The following is a 17,730-nucleotide window of genomic DNA, read 5'->3' on the forward strand; positions in this document are numbered from 1 at the left end:
TTAGTTTGAGATCAATTATGGAGTCATTAAAGGTACAATACAAAATAGTGCTATAATTAATTTTATCGGTTGTTGTACTCCTAGACAAATATTGCATATTAAGTTGAAATGTTACTTAAAAAAAATTAGAAGCTTGAATATAAATTTAACTTTAACTGTCCTTTCAATTTCTGTACAATGTCTCTTACAATGCCATTTTCCTTTTTTTTTACATAAGAAAAATTGAAGCAAAAATGAGTCTAAACGAGAAGAATACAAGTTAAATTAGACATTTGTTAGGAAAATATATATAGAAGTAAAATGTTTTACAACAACTACTTGTGTTTAAAATTGTAATATTCTTATATTGACAATGCCATTACTTTTAAGAATTTTGAGAAAAAGTATTATTTTGATTCAAAATAAAATTGTGCATTGCATGGGTGCGATACTAAAGGAGGGGACTGATGATCAGCCTCCCGAGGGACCGACTCCCGACCCAGGAAGTACCGGTAGCTACTCGGCCTTTTTCTGATAAAATATATAACCATTATTGGCAATAATTTTATGTTGTTCTATATATTCTAATGTTGTTAATTAGAATATTCTAATTTAAATCAATCAATTAATACATTATACTATAAGACAAACAAATCAATCAATCACTGATTCGTTTATCTTATATTTGTAATGAGATAACAAAGATTGGTATTTTTTGTTGCATATTTTTGGTTAGTTTCTGTTATATAAATTATATTAAATTCAAAATATATTTTATTGATTTTGATTGATTCCAAATAATTTATTACGAAAAGTTGATCAATATGTTCCTAGCAAAAAATATGCCAAAAATTTATCTATAGTGTGTAAGATATAAGGTTAGTTATTATTGTGTTTATAAATTTGTTAAGTACGACGGGTAAAACAAATATTAGATTATATTGTTATTGAAGCGGGCGATATGACAAGAAAAAATTTAGTTTTTCATTCCGGACTAGGGATAGGAAATGAATTTGTCTATTTCTCTTATATGTTTTTTGATGCTCTTTCTATTTCTCTTATATATGTGGAACATTATTCATTTATATTTATCAATTAATAAAACAACATTACAAAAAAAGAAAGCGAATAAAATATTAAAATAAATGCCAATGATATAAAACATTATTCAAATCACATTATCATTATTGGACTAAATAAAATTTTAATAATTAAATTGTTAGTGAAAATGAGCCCTTTATTAATAATTGAATTATTTTTGTTTTTTTCTTGTGAGATTCATAATATGATTTATAAATCGTAGATTGCACGGGCGGTAGTTATTAACCATAGTACAAGGTAGGCATAATTTTTTTTATATGATGGTAAAACAAACGTATTAAGCCCTCTCTCTCCCTCTTATTTCGTGCGAACTCGTCGGCTTCCCGTCCCCAATTTCTCTCTCCTCTCTGTCTCTCTAAACTGTTTGGGGGAAAAAACACAATTTCGCACCAGTTTCTTCTTCCTTAATCGATGACTTTCTTTCACAATTTCTTCATCATTCCTGAATTTTCTCAGCAAAAGCCCTAATTTCTTCCATCCTTTTTCTTTCGATTTTGTAAGTTTTTCTCTATTTCACCTTCAATTTAACAGATCTAGGGTTTCTTCATGTATGTCTTGGATCTTTAAATTGCGATGATTATATTGGAATTGAATTATTCTAGCATGTATGAATTTTTGTAATTTACGTGTATTTTTGGTTTTTTCCGATGCGAATTTTCGTGATTTTTTGATCGTTTTTTTATTTTTTATTTATTTTTTTTTTTTAAGGATTTTAAATGTTGTGGATTGCTCCTGATGAAATAGTGCAGTTTTCTTGCTTGCAATTGATGGAAAATGACTGTTCAGATGGATAAACCTTCAGTGATTTCTCCTAGGGAGCGTGCTCAGCGTCTTTACAATAAGGTATGATTTTCATTTTGTGTTCGAATTCTTGTGTCATCTTAATCTGTTGCCTTTTTTTATTGGTCCGGCTTGCTGTTAATATAGATGTAAGAATGATTATGTTGGAGTACATAGGCACTCGGTTGTTGTGACATTTTGTGGAATTTATATGAGAATGGTTTATGGGATGGTTTTTGAACGGATAGCGTAACACTGGCTTAGTGATTATAGGGATAAGGCTGGAATAGTTTTTCCTTTAAGGTTTTTCTACGCGGTACAAATGACCAAGATTAGACGGGAGCTTTGTTAGATGCATTAGGGTGATGGTATGGTGGTGGAGTTCTATATTATTCATGTGGCTTAACTGTGTTATGGGTTTTGCTTCCATAAAGTTTGTCTTTGCCGTGATCTTGCGTGGGATGTCTTTTGGGTGAGTATGTGGTTCCCGTGTTCTTATTGATGTTAATTATGTAGGATCATTGGATGGTTCTTTTTGTATCCTTTTATGGAAAGAGATGTTCATTTTAGGCCCTTTGAGCCTAAGTTGTTACCTTCTTGTTTGCATTATCCATAGCCCCCCCTCCCTCTGTAAGCATGTTTAGTTTTTTTAAGAAGATATGATGTCACATTTCTTTCAGTTTTGCCTAATTATCTGTCCCCAAGTTGTAGCAATGTTGTTTGTCAGTTTAACTCTGATAGTTTGAGTGGATTTTGGAATTGCTTCTGAGACATCCAAATTGCAGCATCATAGATATGATTTTTTTTGTGTTTTGATGCTGTGCAGAATGTCGAGCTGGAAAATACCCGACGCAAATCTGCACATGCAAGAGTTCCTTCAGATCCTAATGTATGGCAACAACTGCGAGAAAACTATGAAGCCATAATACTGGAAGATCTTTCCTTCTCTGAGCAGCTTGAAATTGAGCTTGCTTTATGGCAGTTGCATTACCGGCGAATAGAAGAGCTACGGGCTCTCTATAATGCAGCTTCTTCTGCAAAGGTTTCTTCTGCTGCCCAAAACGGTAATGGTGGTCCTGCACGTCCTGATCGACTTGCTAGAATACGCTCTCAATTTAAAACATTTCTGTCAGAGGCAACAGGATTCTACCATGAGCTCATGTTGAAAATAAGGGCAAAATATGGCCTGTCTCTTGATTATTTCTCAGATGATCCTGATAATCAGATTTTGCTCTCGAAAGATGGACAAAACATCGCTGATATAAAGAAAGGCTTGATTTCTTGCCACCGGTGCTTGATTTACCTTGGTGATCTTGCTCGCTATAAAGGTCTCTATGGGGATGGTGATTCCAAAACTCGAGACTTTGCTGCAGCTACTAGCTATTATGTGCAAGCATCTTCTCTGTGGCCGTCTGGTGGTAATCCACATCACCAGGTATTTCTTATTGGTGTTCGCTATTTTTTTTTTTTGCTGTAGACAAGTCATTTGAAATGGTCTGTTTTCTGTTGCATGACCCTTCATTTTATATTTGCTGTTTTCTAGCTTGCTATAGTGGCTGCATATCATGGCGATGAATTGGCTGCAACTTACCGCTATTTTCGGAGTTTGGCTGTTGAAAGCCCTTTTACAACTGCAAGGGACAATCTTATCATTGCATTTGAGAGGGTAAGTAATTAGATGATGAGACTCATGCTATGTTCTTCTTTCAGCTTTATCCCCTTCTCTGATTAGGAGGGGGTGGTTCTTTGTTCAGATTTATATTTTTTGTATCTTCTATGTACTAAAGCTTAATAAACTTGATCATATCTGATCCTTTTTTTCCTGAAGCATTTGTTGTTTGGGACTTTGGGTGACTATGAATGGGTGTAAGGTCTAACAATACTTCTTAGCTAGCACGGAAGGAAATTACAAATCGTAATAGCCATAGCTTTTGGCTTTTTGAGGTTATAGCTCAATTTCTGATTTAGTATAGCAGGACCCCTGTTTCAAGAGTATAGGGAAAAGTTTTGTTGAAGCACTATGTCTTACCTCATTGTGATTATCAAAGAACCAACTCTTCCCCTTTGAATTGATTCTCATGCCCCCTTCTTAACCCAGTGAAGCTGTAAAGCTTGAAAATGATTGTGGTCTTTTGAGACTCCTATTACATAATGCTCATATCTTTACTTTTGAACAAATTCTCCTTGACCTGAACAGTAATTGTTTTCCAATGCATCATGCTAACAGTAAAGCGTTCTAATTTAAACCCATTTACTTGGACAAAATTTGTGAGAACCCATCTTCAAGCATTGCAATAACCAATACTATCACTTAACAGTTGATACCTTTGCATATGCTCAATCCCTGTCCCCCTCTTTGGTGTTTTATAACCTTGCCTTACATACATTTATGCTACAAAATTGATTGAAATAATAAGTGTTGCTTGAGGAGGGAGGGGAAGGGGGATTTGGAAAACCATGTCAATAGATTGCATGTGAAAAGTCTAATTATTTTTCTAGTGTTTATATCAATGATTTCTCTCTCCAATTTTTCAATTGAATTTAGTTATTCACTCCATTCATATGTATGATATCTATCTTTTTTCAAGCTAAAACATTGATATTTGTTTTCTCTCAATTTATTATTGAATCGTACTTAGAATATCATTGTCCCATATCTATACTATGAAATTAGTCGTCAAAGTTTGACCTTGGAGAGTTTGATTCAGAGGCTCAGAGCACATCTATCATCCTTGGAGGGGGATTAATGTTTTTGGTTAGTGAGTATAGACGTTGGTCAGTAGACTAGAAGTTTTGCAGGTGAGGTGGCACTGTGGCAGTGAACTGGCTTTTGAGTTCTTACCAAAGTTTGTATTTGTAATGTATACCACCATGATAGGCAGGAGAGAAATTAAGAGCTGATTTTGTGAAAATTTGGACACTTCGCATCTCTGTTGTGATGAACTCACTACTTTTTGGGACAAAGTAGACTGTTTACTTGATCAGTTAAGTGTACTGTAGCAAATGTTAGTATATAATATAGCTGATTACCATGATGACTCTTTTGGGAGATTCCTATATGATTTTGTTGGTGTTCATATATGGCTTTTGCATGCTAATATGTTTGAAATCACTTTGATGCTGTGTTTAAAGATGCTTTCTTAGCTATGACTAAGCATTGTAGACACTAGACAGTGTCATGATTGAAAATTTAAAAAGCTTGTGTCATTTTCTCATACACAGAAGATGCATGCTGCCTTCTTGTTTTGGTGCTTACTTTATATTCTTTGCTTCTGTATTATCATCCTTATTTTTTATGTATGAGGAAATTTTGTTTCTGCCTTGAAGTCTACAATCTTAGTATGACGTGTGACAATAATTGTGACAACATGTTTTGTTTTCTGTGGCAGAATCGTCAGAATTATACACAACTTTTAGGGGAGTCTAAAACTCCAATAGTAAAAGCAGCCACCTCACGGATGTCTGGAAAAGGGAAAGGAAGAGGTGATGGTAGGGGGGCTTTGTCTAAAGAAAACAGACGCCAAACCAGTCCAAGTAAAGAAAAGGCACCTAGTATTCCTGAAACTTTGAGAGCGTTCTGCATTAAGTTTGTCAGAGTGAATGGCATATTGTTCACTCGCACGAGGTATCATTACTATCATATATAGTAATTTGGTTTGATCTTCTCTTGTATTAATGATTTGTATTTAACTTTTACTGCTTATGTGTCCAGTCTGGAAACCTTTGCAGATGTGTTATCAATGGCCAAGAATGATTTTCTTGTGCTTCTTTCGTCTGGCCTGGAAGACCAATACAATTTCGGATCAGATGCTGCTGAATGTGGGCTTGTTATTGTCAGGCTGGTGGCAATTCTTATATTTACGGTACACAATGTGAAAAGAGAATCTGAGAATCAGTCATATGCTGAAATCCTACAGCGTTCGGTCCTCCTTCAGAATGCGTATACTGCTGTTTTTGAGTTTATGGGACATATTATTGAGCGATGCTTGCAGTTATGCGATCCTTTATCATGTTATCTAATGCCTGGAATTTTGGTCTTTGTGGAATGGTTAGCTTGCCATCCAGATGTTGCGACTTGCAGTGAAGCAGGGGAAATTCAAGCTAATGCTAGAATTTTCTTTTGGAATTCCTGTATAACGTTGTTCAACAAGCTGCTGTCAAGTGGGTTGCTTTCTACTGATGAAGATGAGACATGCTTTTCCAACATGAGCAAGTATGAAGAAGGTGAAACATCCAATCGCCTTGCTCTATGGGAAGACTTTGAGTTGAGGGGATTTCTGCCCCTCCACCCTGCACATCAAATCCTTGACTTCTCTAGGAAGCATGCATCTGGGAATGGTAGTGATGGTGGAATTAAGGAGAAAACAACTCGTGTCCAGAGGATAATAGCTGCTGGCAAGGTCTTCGCTAATGTTGTTCGGGTTGAGCAGCAGGGTGTTTATTTTGATCCTGACTTGAAGAAATTCATTTTTGGTGCTGAGGCACAATTATGTCTTGAATCCTCACCTGAAACATTGATGTCAAATGTCATGGGCCAAGAATTATCAGGTGAAAAGAAATCAAGTCCGAGAGCTTTGGGACCAGCGAAGGTGGCCGAGGTTGATGATGAAGAAGAGGTTATTGTTTTTAAGCCTTCAGCTGCAGATAAGCAAGTTGATGTTGGGTATCCAGCTTTGACTTCTTGTGAGGATCTTGGGCTTGTTGCTAATGTGTCTGGAGGAAATTTGGGAGTTTTTAATCGACCTGTGTCAGCATCACCAAATGGAAACCTTCTTAATGGAGTTTTTACCAATGGAATTGTTCAGAATGGTCTTGATGCAACGTTGAGGCCATCCATGTCTGTTGCTAATGCGTCCTCCCAACATATGCAACCTACACAACTTCCTAGTTCTGGCTGGTTGCCTGAGCAGCGGGCTTCTGTGTTGAATGGATTTAGGAATTTGAGTTTGATGGGTAATGGGCATATAATGAACCAAAAGCCTTTAGAACATTTCACTCCTTTGCAATCTGCTGCCCTATCACTTCCATTCTCGCATGCTGTCAATTCCAATACTAGTAATGGCTACCCAGTGCAGCTTTCAGAAGCTGTCATGCCAGCTAAAACTGACTTTATTATATCGTCTGGGCCTGACTTGAACATTTCCACTATCATCAAGCCCCAGTCAGTCTTTCCAGTTGGTTCTCAAAAAAATCCAGTCAGTCGGCCAATCAGACGCATAGGCCCTCCACCAGGTTTTACACCTGCTACTCCTAAATATGCTATTGAACCTCAGCATGAGCCAAGTGTGAAGGATGGAAACCCAATGATGGATGATTATAGCTGGCTTGATGGATATCAGATGCCATCCTCAACAAAGCAAGACACAGCGTTTGACCTCTGCACCAATTTTAATGGGTCTTTATATAGTCATGTTAGCAAGTGGAATGACTCGCCAGGGGCAATTAGCTTTCCTTTTCCTGGAAAACAGGCTTCAGTAATCCAAACCCCAGTTGAGAACAATAGACACTGGCAAGACTACCAATTTCCTGATCAGCTGAATCTCTGTGAGCAACAACGGCAGCTAGGAAATCAGAAGGCAATTCCATTTGCACCACAGTTTCAAGGCCAATCTCTGTGGGAAGGTAGTTTTCTGGTGTGAAAACTATGTCAAAGGCTTTAGAAGGTCTGTTAACTTATCTCAGTTTTCCAGTTTTTGTATGGATCAATCATTGTGAGGTGAAGATTTACTGACTAGTCTTCTTTGTGAAGAATCCACTGAGGTGATTATCCACAGGCAGATGCTAAAGTTTCTGCGCTGCTTTGGTCCTGCATTGATATTAAGTTTTTGTTGAAGCTTGAGTGATCTTGGGAGTATTGCAGGCCCCTGCTATTGAAACAGGTATATATTATCTATCTCTAATGTAATATGTTTTTATATAAGCCGCCAATTTGGTCAATACTTTTGTCTGGCATAACAAGTGTTTTTTTTTTTTTTTTTTTTTTTTTTTTCACACCACTCAGCTTATCTATACAGATGGATTTATTTTAAGGCTGTAGCACGAACTTTTAGTACAACAACAACAAAGCCTTAGTCCCAAAAATGATAGCACGAACTTTTAGTAAACGCAAAAATTTGGAAGTTTTTGGCTGTGAGTAATTTGATTAATGTTTAAGGCTTGGGGTGTGAAATCTAGGATCTATCATTGGCGTATGTGTTATTCTTTGTTTTGAATATTCATCCTCTGCCCTTTGATCTGTGGGCTTGACAATAATTTGACTCGTCTTATAGATCTATTTTTGAATTTACCCCCTTGGATTTCTGCTGGTTTACTTGCAAATGAAGTACATTTGTTGTAACTTACTGCCTTGCCAATTAATTTCTTTCCCTCTTTGATATATAAGTTAAGTTTATAAAAGGATTATTTACAATTAAAATATTCAGATCAGTGCAATAAGTTTAGGGCTAGTAGATTCTGATTAAATCAGTCAGCAGGGGATTTTAGGTGAAAAAAAAAAAAGCCTACTGCTGTTGGTAGGATTTTTTTTTTTAAGTTCTCTATTAGAATCTTGGATATTTTATGATTTGAATGTTGTTATTCTATGATCACAACTATTGTTAAACTCTACCTAATTATCTTTTGCATGTAGAAATAGAAAAAAAACTAGGTGGGGGTGTGCAACATAACCCTTCTTGAACAATTGAATTAAACATGAATTTTTTGTTGCAAGAAATTATATGTTAAATTAAGTTGTGGGACATCCCCCCAATTGGAAGATGTTAACTCAATAGTGGGACTAAAAGTTTATTTTGGCAAAATTTTAGGATTGACAAGGCTTTCAATGGGTAGAATCAACTTTTAGGTGTCGTAAGTTTCACTCAGTCTATTTTATTGTTTTTGGTTTGATTCAATTGAGGAATGTGCTGTAGTTTCATTATCACTCCTGTCACAACAATGTTTAGGTTTTTGGCCATGAAATGCATGCCAATACCTAGTGGAACAACTTTTGGTTACTTAGAACGAATGTCGGATTTTGGTAATTATCCAAGTGTTGACATTTCAAGGTTATACATTTCAGACATGGGGATAGCGTCCTAAAATTATGTGTGTGGAACCATGGCATAAATTTAGTTTATTATTGTTTTTAGAAATTTACATAAATTTCAATTTATTAGGCTCATGTGATATTGTTAATTCTTGTTGAAATGCTTAATGATGCCTTTTTGAGGTCACATATTGCATGTATTCTTTTTTTTTTTTTCTTTTACGGTTATGTGGTTCAATTATATTCAAGTGTCTGAGAGCAATGAAGTGTTGGGGGTATGGATTCCATAACCCTTTTCGAAGTGTTTAGTGTTTGATACCAGCACGGATGATTGAAGTAGCATAGGGAACGATTACACACTCCCTTTATTTTGGACTGTTGAGCTTATTTTTCGCTTGGAGTGTTGCAAGAGTTTGACTCACTTTTATATTTTATTTATAGCAACCCCATATTATCATCTTACCTCCTCCCTCCCTACCTTCACCGCACAATATTTACACCTTTCGGATCACTCTTTTTACTTCATCAACCTTTTCTTTTTTTCACGCCCATGTCCTATCTTACTCATCCTTTCATATTTTTCCCACCCTTAATATGGTATATCTTTGACAGACTTTGTATCATTTGAACGCCTTACCTCTCCTCCCGCCCTTAATCATAATATTTACACCTTTCTGGTCACTCTTTTTACTTCATTGACCTTTTTCTTTCACGTCCATCCCATTCTTAATCCATACTTTTCTACCCTTAATACGATATATCTTTGACAGACCTTGGATCATACGCATTAGTAAGTTCTGTGCTTCTAAATTTTACAAGTTTGATACTCCTAAATACCTTCTCATATTTGTGTTAGTGTCAATTCTATATTACAGGAACCTATAATTCAGGTCTGACCACCACCTATTTTGCAATTTAAAGATGGGGCACACTTGGATGTGCACATGCATGGTTGCATTTGACGTGTATCCCTGAGTCCAAGATGCTTTAGTGTTTGATGGTTGAGGACAAATTATTTTTAGGGAAATTTTTGTCAACAAGGTGGTGATTACTATATTGGCTTTTAGAATTTTGTTTTTAGGTGGGCTGTCCATCTAGGTTATATGTGATTGTAAACTGAAGGCGCTTCTTATTTTTTGAGGTCTCAGTTTTACAAAATTATTTATTTGCCTTAATAAAGCCTTGTCTCTAGAGTATGTTGACCGCTGAGTCCTTTTTTTTTTAGGAGTTTCAGTGTGCCGCCATTTTTAACACATGCTTACAACTACTTCCATTTGATGATGCAACAAGTACAATCAGCTGACAGCATAAAATAGCTGATCAGTGATGATGCTGTTCAAGTTTCTGGGATTGATACTCCCTGAGAAGCTTGATTGCGTTTGACTTGGGTATGGGGATGGGGTTAGATGTTATTTGTGGTGATACTGTGATGTGTGAGATTTTTGTTGATAATACGTCTGAACGTACTGTATCAAGTAAGTGCACTCACAAAGTCATAATTGTTTCTGCAGGTGCCGAGGTATCCAGGATTGGGATGGAATGGAGTCAACGGATGAGTAGGGGGGACTGCATTGGAAATCTAAAGGGTTAGTGCTATTCTGCCTGAATGGATGGGGGCATGTCTCTTTAGATCGGGATGTGGTTGGATCGGCTTTTTATGCTCGATAAGTATTAGCTTACACTACTAGGCCTTGGATCGATGATATGCAAATACGGGATGTTAGTAGGCATTGCAAAAACCATCAATAAAAATCAGTTGAGGAAGCTGATTTAAGAGATGGTATCTGGGCAATTGCTTTTGGGCAGCCTTAAGTTTCTACATATTAAATTTCATCTGTTTTTTGAAGCAAAAGGTTATGCACAATGCTTATATTAGTAATAGTTCAGATAACCCCAGGTCTACTATCGCGTTATGGCATTTTTAGCCTGTGGGGAGTACTGTTAGTAATAACTGGTCACTGGAGTATGTTCCTTAGACCAGACTTTGTTTCATGTTTTCCAGACTTGGTTTGTTTGTGTTTTTTTTTCAAGACTTGGCTTGTTTGCTGCTGTTTTGCCCATTGTGGGCAAATTAGCTTTTATAGTATTGCGGGATTTTTATTACTATTGATTGAAATTGTACTTCATTTGCTTGTTATTATCTGTTTCTCACCTTCCTTTTCATTGATAACTATATGCTTCTATGACCAGTTTGTTTGAGTAAGCTGGAATTGGATTATTTATTCCTCATCTTAATCGTGGTATTTTTAGTTCAAAATCTTTGCACATATAGAAGCAATATGAGCAAATTTGCATCGTGCATTGTTATGTAATGTGTGGTTCTAGAATGACTGAGGTGAGACGCTGGGTATGGCTAATGATCTGACTTGTTCAGTTAATCCTCATTGCTGGTCTCTGTTACTGGTCTTAATACTGTCGAGCTATATTTTTTGGTGTTGCTAGGATTTTTTTCATACATACGAGTACTTTCGATTACTCATATTGGAATGAAACTGTACTCATTTGAGATAGCATTATTATGTGATGGAATTATCCACAATTTAGGGGGACAAGAGTGAGAGCTTAATCATGTTTAGGTGTACAGGAGCATGTTCATCATACCCTTCATCTTCAAGCCATGTTTTTTTCCCCGTAATTTTCAAATTCCCCTTTAAGCCACCTCTAAAGACTAGAGAAAGTTATGGAGGGAAGAAGATACTTTGTATATATTTGGGCTAAATATTATTATTGACGCTAGAATTACAAAATTTTCTTTTCTGCCTGTACAATGAAGAAAACGTTTCCAGCACAAGAGATGAATGCGACAATTAAAACACTTTTGCATATGTAAGTGAAAAAAAAAAAAAAAGAATTTGTCATGCTTATTTTAATTTATTAACAAAGCGCCTGTAAAAATGTAGTACAGTACACCCGATTGTGCAAAGTCTACCAAAAATCTAGCACCTTGAATTATGGAATGAGATTATTCAAACATCGGTCTTGCATTCATGAGGCTAAATCGAGTTCAGTCCGATTGCGCATACCATCTTTACCTCTCATGGGAGACCGTATCTCTTTGCGTTTGTGCTTCCAAATGACTGTATGCCTGTGTACATGTTGAGGCTCAAGAATTTAAGATTGTGCAATTAAATCTTTAGATGTAATTGGTATCAAATTCTTTACAACATATAGATGTTACAAAGGATAATGATCTACGATGCATCACTGCTTTGAATTTATATAATCTTGATTTAATATAATCTTCCACTCAATTTGAATGACTTGTGGGTAGAATTATTGATCATTAGTCCCCTAACCGTTGAGAAATTAATAGGATTACGCAGAAGCCAAATTGTTGGGAGTAATTTTTGTATAAATCCGATGTACAATAATTTACTGTACATCGGGTGTATAAATCCGATGTACAATAATTTACTGTACATCGGGAGTTACTTTTTTCAAATTTAGGGTCACTTTTACAATTTTTTGGGTAACTTTTATCAATAAAGCATAAATATTTTGTAATTTTTATTTATGTCAGGATAACTTTTATTTATATTAGGGTAATTTTTGATCATTTTAGGGTAAGTATAACGGATAATTTAACCATGCCCATCTAACATCCACATAGTTGTAAGATTTGTATCCAATAATGATCAACATTATAAACAAAATAATAAGTTGTCTCGTCCAACAAATAATACTACATGGCGTTATTTAACCAACATAATAATTGAGTTTAAACAATACAACTTACAAAATTTCTTAACACTAATCACACAAAATTATAAAACAACTAATGTCCTTATTTCAAATTTAGGATGCTCATTCTTCTAGGAAATTTTGTTTTATTTTTAGGAAAATTTGAAAAATATCACCATGTAAAGTAGTGAATTTTGACATTATCACCTCAAGTTTTTTTTTTTTATTTTTTTTATTTAATCGTACCACTTAGTTTTTTCCAAAACGTTTAAAAGTACCACCATTTTTCAGAGTGACGTCATCATGGGATTGTGTTAGTGTTTTCGACCCAATTACATGTTTTAATTGTGTTTTCGGCCTAATTACATGTTTTAATTGTGTTTTTGCCCTAATTACATGTTTTAATTGTCCAACTATTCATCCAATTAATCAATTTATAAATCCTAATTTTTTGAATTGAGAAAAAACCCCAAATTGATTACCCAAACCCTAATTACACTAATCAATTTAATCTGTTGAAGGTTTAATTGTAAAAATTAATACCCTAATTTGCGAAAATGCTATAATTGAAATCAAATTTGCAAGATGAATAGGTAGAAAAAGGGGAGAAGATAGGGGAAATCGAGGGGAATGAGAGGGAAAATGAAAAAGTGGGACCCATGATGACGTCACACAGAAAAGTGGTGGTACTTATAAACATTTTGGAAAAAACCAGATGGTACGATTAAATAAAAAAAACTTGAGGTGGTAATGTTAAAATTCACTACTTTAATGATGGTATTTTTTCATTTTTCCTTATTTTTATTTATTTAATTTCATGATATATGATTTAAAACCAAACTATTCAATGCTTAGATTTATAAGTTTGAAGGTCAAAATTTCTCATATAAATTGTTATAATCCTCCACAAATAACAATATATAGCATTAGCAATTTAGCATATGAAGGTGTTATTATATCTCACATAATTTCAATTCGTCAACGAGGATTATCACACATCTCCTAGTTTATAGGGATACCAAGTTCTAAAAATGGCAAAAAATATTACCGAGTGTCCGTTCATTTCTTGCTTGTATTGTGGGCATTAGCAGTTGTAGCTCATTGTTAGAATACCTCTTCTTCTTGTCATTTGTAGATTAGCAATTTCCTCCGCTTTTCGCGAATGGTAATTTTTGCAACCACTATTGTGTAGGAAAATTTTCCATTCACTTGTGTGTTACAACCATAACAAAATTAAAACAAGATTAGCCTAAATTATCTAGGAAAAACAATTATAAAAAAATCTAAAAATTTAAATAGTAATTTTAATACGCGCTAGGATTTGTTTTTAGTTTGGTTTAATTTTACATCTAAGTGTTTGATCAAATAGATTTTCTAGAGAACGAGCAGAGTGCATCACATTCGTCTGTTGCAATGTACAAAATCGAAGATTTGATGATTTTTTACAAGTGGGAATTTCTCAGGAAGATTAATGGTTGACAACAGGTACATGTAACATAAACATTTTATGATCATCTTAGATAAACTTGTACATAATATTATATATCTTTGATGAAATGAACAAAAACTATGTGTTTGTTACAAGAAAAGTAGTGCATTCCTAGAATAGATTCTATTTCTAACCCAATATAAGCAGAGATCATCATCAAATCTTGTGGAATGGCGAAAGCATGGGAGGCAACATTGCGAAAAACACAAGCTGCTGCAAAGAAACGAGCACATAGCATATTTGGCTCGACATCTATGGCCCATGTGCACGAAGATTTCTTTGATGATCACGGTCATATTATCTTTGATGATGGACACAACAAAAACCATGGAATTGACAACATTGAGCCTGTACCGGTAGAGAAGTTTCTTCCGAATGGAGATTATTATGTAGGACAATGGTTCGAGTATTGCCCTCATGGACATGGGAAGTACTTGTGGACTGATGGGTGCATTTACGTAGGGGAGTGGTTTCGAGGCCAAGCTATAGGGAAAGGTAGGTTTAGTTGGCCTTCAGGGGCTGTGTATGAAGGTGAGTTTAAGAGTGGTTATATGGATGGGAAAGGTACTTATACCGGCCCTGAAGGGGAGGCGTATAAAGGCTTTTGGGTGATGAACATGAAGCATGGTTATGGTGTTATGACTTATGAGAATGGGGACTTTTATGATGGAGAATGGAGGCATGGTGTGCAAGAAGGGCAGGGGAAATATCAGTGGAGCAATGGGACTTGTTTCGTAGGAGAATGGAAAAATGGGGTGATTTTGGGTCCTGGTGTGATGATTTGGGCTAATGGAAACTGCTTCGAAGGGAATTGGGTTGATTCTTTGCCTGCAGGAGACGGTATATACAAATGGGATAATGGATGTTACTACGAGGGGTATTGGAGTAGAGATCCGAAAGAGATGCTTGGGACTTATCATTGTCCTGAACCTGAACTGTTAGATCAGGAAGCTTATGAAAATTGGGATCCTCAAGAGTTGTATAATGATATTTTGAGTGGGTGTAAGGTATGTGCTACTGAAAAGATTACTGTTTTTCCATCGCAGAAGAAGCTCGCAGCATGGAAGTCACCCAAAGGAACGGATCCAAGGAGTAGGCCTGCACGAATGTCAGTTGACTCGAGAATAACTCCTGGTGGACACATGTTGGAGTCAGAAGGAAGTTTTTCAAGTGATGGTAGTAACAGAAGGAATTCTGACAGTGGAAAAGATGGGGATTTGGATGGTTTAAGTCTTGAAAATTGCACTGGTTTTAAGATGGCACCACCAGGGACTCCTGGGAAACCACTTAGGATACCGAAAGTAGGGAAGAAACAAGGAGAGATTATTACTAGAGGTCATAAAAACTTTGAGCTTATGCTCAATTTGCAGTTAGGAATCAGGTACTTTTCACCTCTTTTTGCATCATTTTAGTTGTATTTATGGTCTACTTTCGATGTATTGTAGTCATGTTATCCTGTTAATGCACCTTATTTGGCTCTAGTAAACTCAAACCTCATTTCGTTCTTATTGTCTGTCAATTTGATGGGATGATGTCTAATACCACCTTTTACACCGAGATTTTTAGCCCAAATCTGATGCATTCAGTGAAAGAAACAGAAGTTGCTCTTAATTTGAAAATGAGTATTGATTTGCTACACTTCATGACATATAACAATCTTTACAGTGAAAAAGCCTAGTTTATCTCCTTGATAAACAAAATTCGTTCATCAAATGACAAAATTGTAAATAAATCAACAAATTTGTCTATTTATCATGGCATATTTGTAAATAAATCAAATATTGTGGGGTCCATTTTCTAGTCATCGTGACATGTTTGTAAATAAATTAACTATTTCATGTTACAACATGAGGAAGTTATATTATTAAGCCATTAATTAGTCATCTGTTCTTTTCGGGCTAGTCACTATGTACTGATTAGGCGTACTGATGATAAATTCGGAGAGTGATTCTGCAGGCATGCTGTTGGTAGACCTGCTCCACCAACATCCCTTGATCTGAGGTCGTCTGCTTTCGATCCCAAGGAAAAAGTGTGGACAAAATTTCCATCAGAAGGCTCCAAGTATACTCCTCCACATAGTTCCTGTGAATTTAAGTGGAAAGACTATTGCCCTTTAGTTTTCAGGTCAGCCTAATGAATTCATCTTATTACTCTGAATCTTTGTATAATCTGACAATTTTATTAGAACCTGACAATTCAATCTTTACTAGAGCCTTAAGGAAGCTTTTTAAGGTGGATGCAGCTGATTACATGCTATCAATCTGTGGGAACGAAGCCCTTCGAGAGCTGTCCTCCCCCGGAAAAAGTGGAAGCTTCTTTTACTTGAGTAGTGATGATCGTTACATGATTAAGACAATAAAGAAGACGGAAGCAAAAGTAATTCTCCTTCTCATTGATATATCTTGTTTAGAGCATACTGATTACTGACCTTGTTTGGTAACCGGATATTTGAACCATTCAGATTACAATTTGGTATGTTTTGAATGTATGTAGGTACTCTTAAGGATGTTATCAGCGTACTATAATCATGTTCGAGCATTTGAGAACACGTTAGTGACCAAGTTTTTTGGCCTACATTGTGTTAAATTGACAGGAACAATCCAGAAGAAAGTAAGATAAGAAATTTGCTGTACTTTTTTCCTTCTAGTGGAAGTTGTTCTTGCTAGGCATACAGTTAATGATGCACAAGAGTCCAGGTACGCTTCATTATAATGGGGAACCTATTCTGCACCGAGCACACCATTCATCGACGATTTGACTTGAAAGGATCTTCACTTGGCCGCTCAACAGATAAGCCTGAAGAAGAGTTAGATGCAAGTACAATACTCAAAGACCTTGATCTCAACTTCATTTTTCGCTTGCAGAAGTCATGGTTTCAAGATTTCTGCAGGTACCTTATAACATGTCCTTTGATTTGCTTCATTTTCTGGTAGAACATTTTGAGTTTCATAATTCAATTCTGTTACTTATATATGCAGACAAGTTGACAGAGATTGCGAGTTTTTGGAACAGGAGAGAATTATGGACTACAGCTTGCTAGTTGGCCTTCATTTTAGGGAAGCCTCCAAAGCAGGGGACCTGATTCCTTCTGGATCCCGGACACCTATTGGTTAGTCACACATACTATTGTAGAATGTCCGAAAAAAAGCTGTCACATTTCCCATATAGCAAATGATTATGATTATGATTCCTGCTGTGACATGACATATGACTTCAATTGACAGTCTTTTAGTAAAATCATTGAAGGGTTAGGACAATGTGACAACTATTTACGGACAGAAAATGTAATTTATCTTGATTATCTAGACAAACATGACTCGACTTCAACTCTCAGGTTGTGATGAACAAGAAAGTGAACCAGGAGCTCCTCAACTTTCCAAAGTAGATATGGATCAACTTCTAATTGATCCAGCCTGGTGAGTGTTTCTAAATCTGTCATCTTAGGAGCAGTTTACTTCTACATTGATCTTATTTGAAAGCTAATGATACTTCATTTCATCTTACAATTATAATCAAATCTAGCTTCTGTTAAGTTGCAGCAGAAGCAGCACTGACTAGTTAGTCTGACGCGCTTCACATTATTTCAGGTGGGCTAGTGTTAAGTTAGGAATCAATATGCCAGCACAAGTTGAGAGAGCTGTGAGGAAAATGGATGGTGAATCACAGGTATTGGAGC

General features: G+C 35.8%; 2 protein-coding genes across 4 annotated transcripts in view; both read left to right on the plus strand.

The window, feature by feature from the left end:
- Positions 1 to 1,382: 1,382 nt before the first annotated feature.
- Positions 1,383 to 11,047, plus strand: LOC145583281 (nonsense-mediated mRNA decay factor SMG7-like). Of its 3 annotated transcripts, none has more exons than XM_081640493.1 (8): positions 1,383 to 1,576; positions 1,789 to 1,923; positions 2,687 to 3,295; positions 3,404 to 3,526; positions 5,250 to 5,485; positions 5,573 to 7,523; positions 7,610 to 7,739; positions 10,396 to 11,047. In XM_081640493.1, the coding sequence occupies exons 2-6, from the start codon at positions 1,855 to 1,857 to the stop codon at positions 7,497 to 7,499; spliced, it is 2,964 nt and encodes a 987-aa protein (XP_081496619.1). In that variant the 5' UTR covers positions 1,383 to 1,576; positions 1,789 to 1,854; the 3' UTR covers positions 7,500 to 7,523; positions 7,610 to 7,739; positions 10,396 to 11,047. The 3 variants fall into 3 exon arrangements, with proteins under 3 accessions (XP_081496619.1, XP_081496620.1, XP_081496621.1); XM_081640494.1 differs by having other exon boundaries at positions 1,825 to 1,923; XM_081640495.1 differs by having other exon boundaries at positions 1,830 to 1,923.
- Positions 7,505 to 17,730, plus strand: part of LOC145581365 (phosphatidylinositol 4-phosphate 5-kinase 4-like) — a 10,655-nt gene continuing 429 nt past the window's right edge. The window contains exons 1-11 of the mRNA XM_081638384.1: positions 7,505 to 7,523; positions 7,610 to 7,620; positions 7,721 to 7,739; positions 14,202 to 15,435; positions 16,011 to 16,178; positions 16,265 to 16,430; positions 16,548 to 16,664; positions 16,751 to 16,944; positions 17,033 to 17,163; positions 17,389 to 17,470; positions 17,642 to 17,730. The exon at positions 17,642 to 17,730 is cut by the window's right edge and continues 189 nt beyond it. Of these exons, the coding sequence (XP_081494510.1) occupies positions 7,505 to 7,523; positions 7,610 to 7,620; positions 7,721 to 7,739; positions 14,202 to 15,435; positions 16,011 to 16,178; positions 16,265 to 16,430; positions 16,548 to 16,664; positions 16,751 to 16,944; positions 17,033 to 17,163; positions 17,389 to 17,470; positions 17,642 to 17,730 (2,230 nt within the window). The remainder of the gene's footprint in view (positions 7,524 to 7,609; positions 7,621 to 7,720; positions 7,740 to 14,201; positions 15,436 to 16,010; positions 16,179 to 16,264; positions 16,431 to 16,547; positions 16,665 to 16,750; positions 16,945 to 17,032; positions 17,164 to 17,388; positions 17,471 to 17,641) is intronic.

Source organism: Chenopodium album, chromosome 15 (genome assembly GCF_948465745.1).
Source record: "Chenopodium album chromosome 15, dcCheAlbu1.1, whole genome shotgun sequence".
Classification (NCBI taxonomy): domain Eukaryota; kingdom Viridiplantae; phylum Streptophyta; class Magnoliopsida; order Caryophyllales; family Amaranthaceae; genus Chenopodium; species Chenopodium album.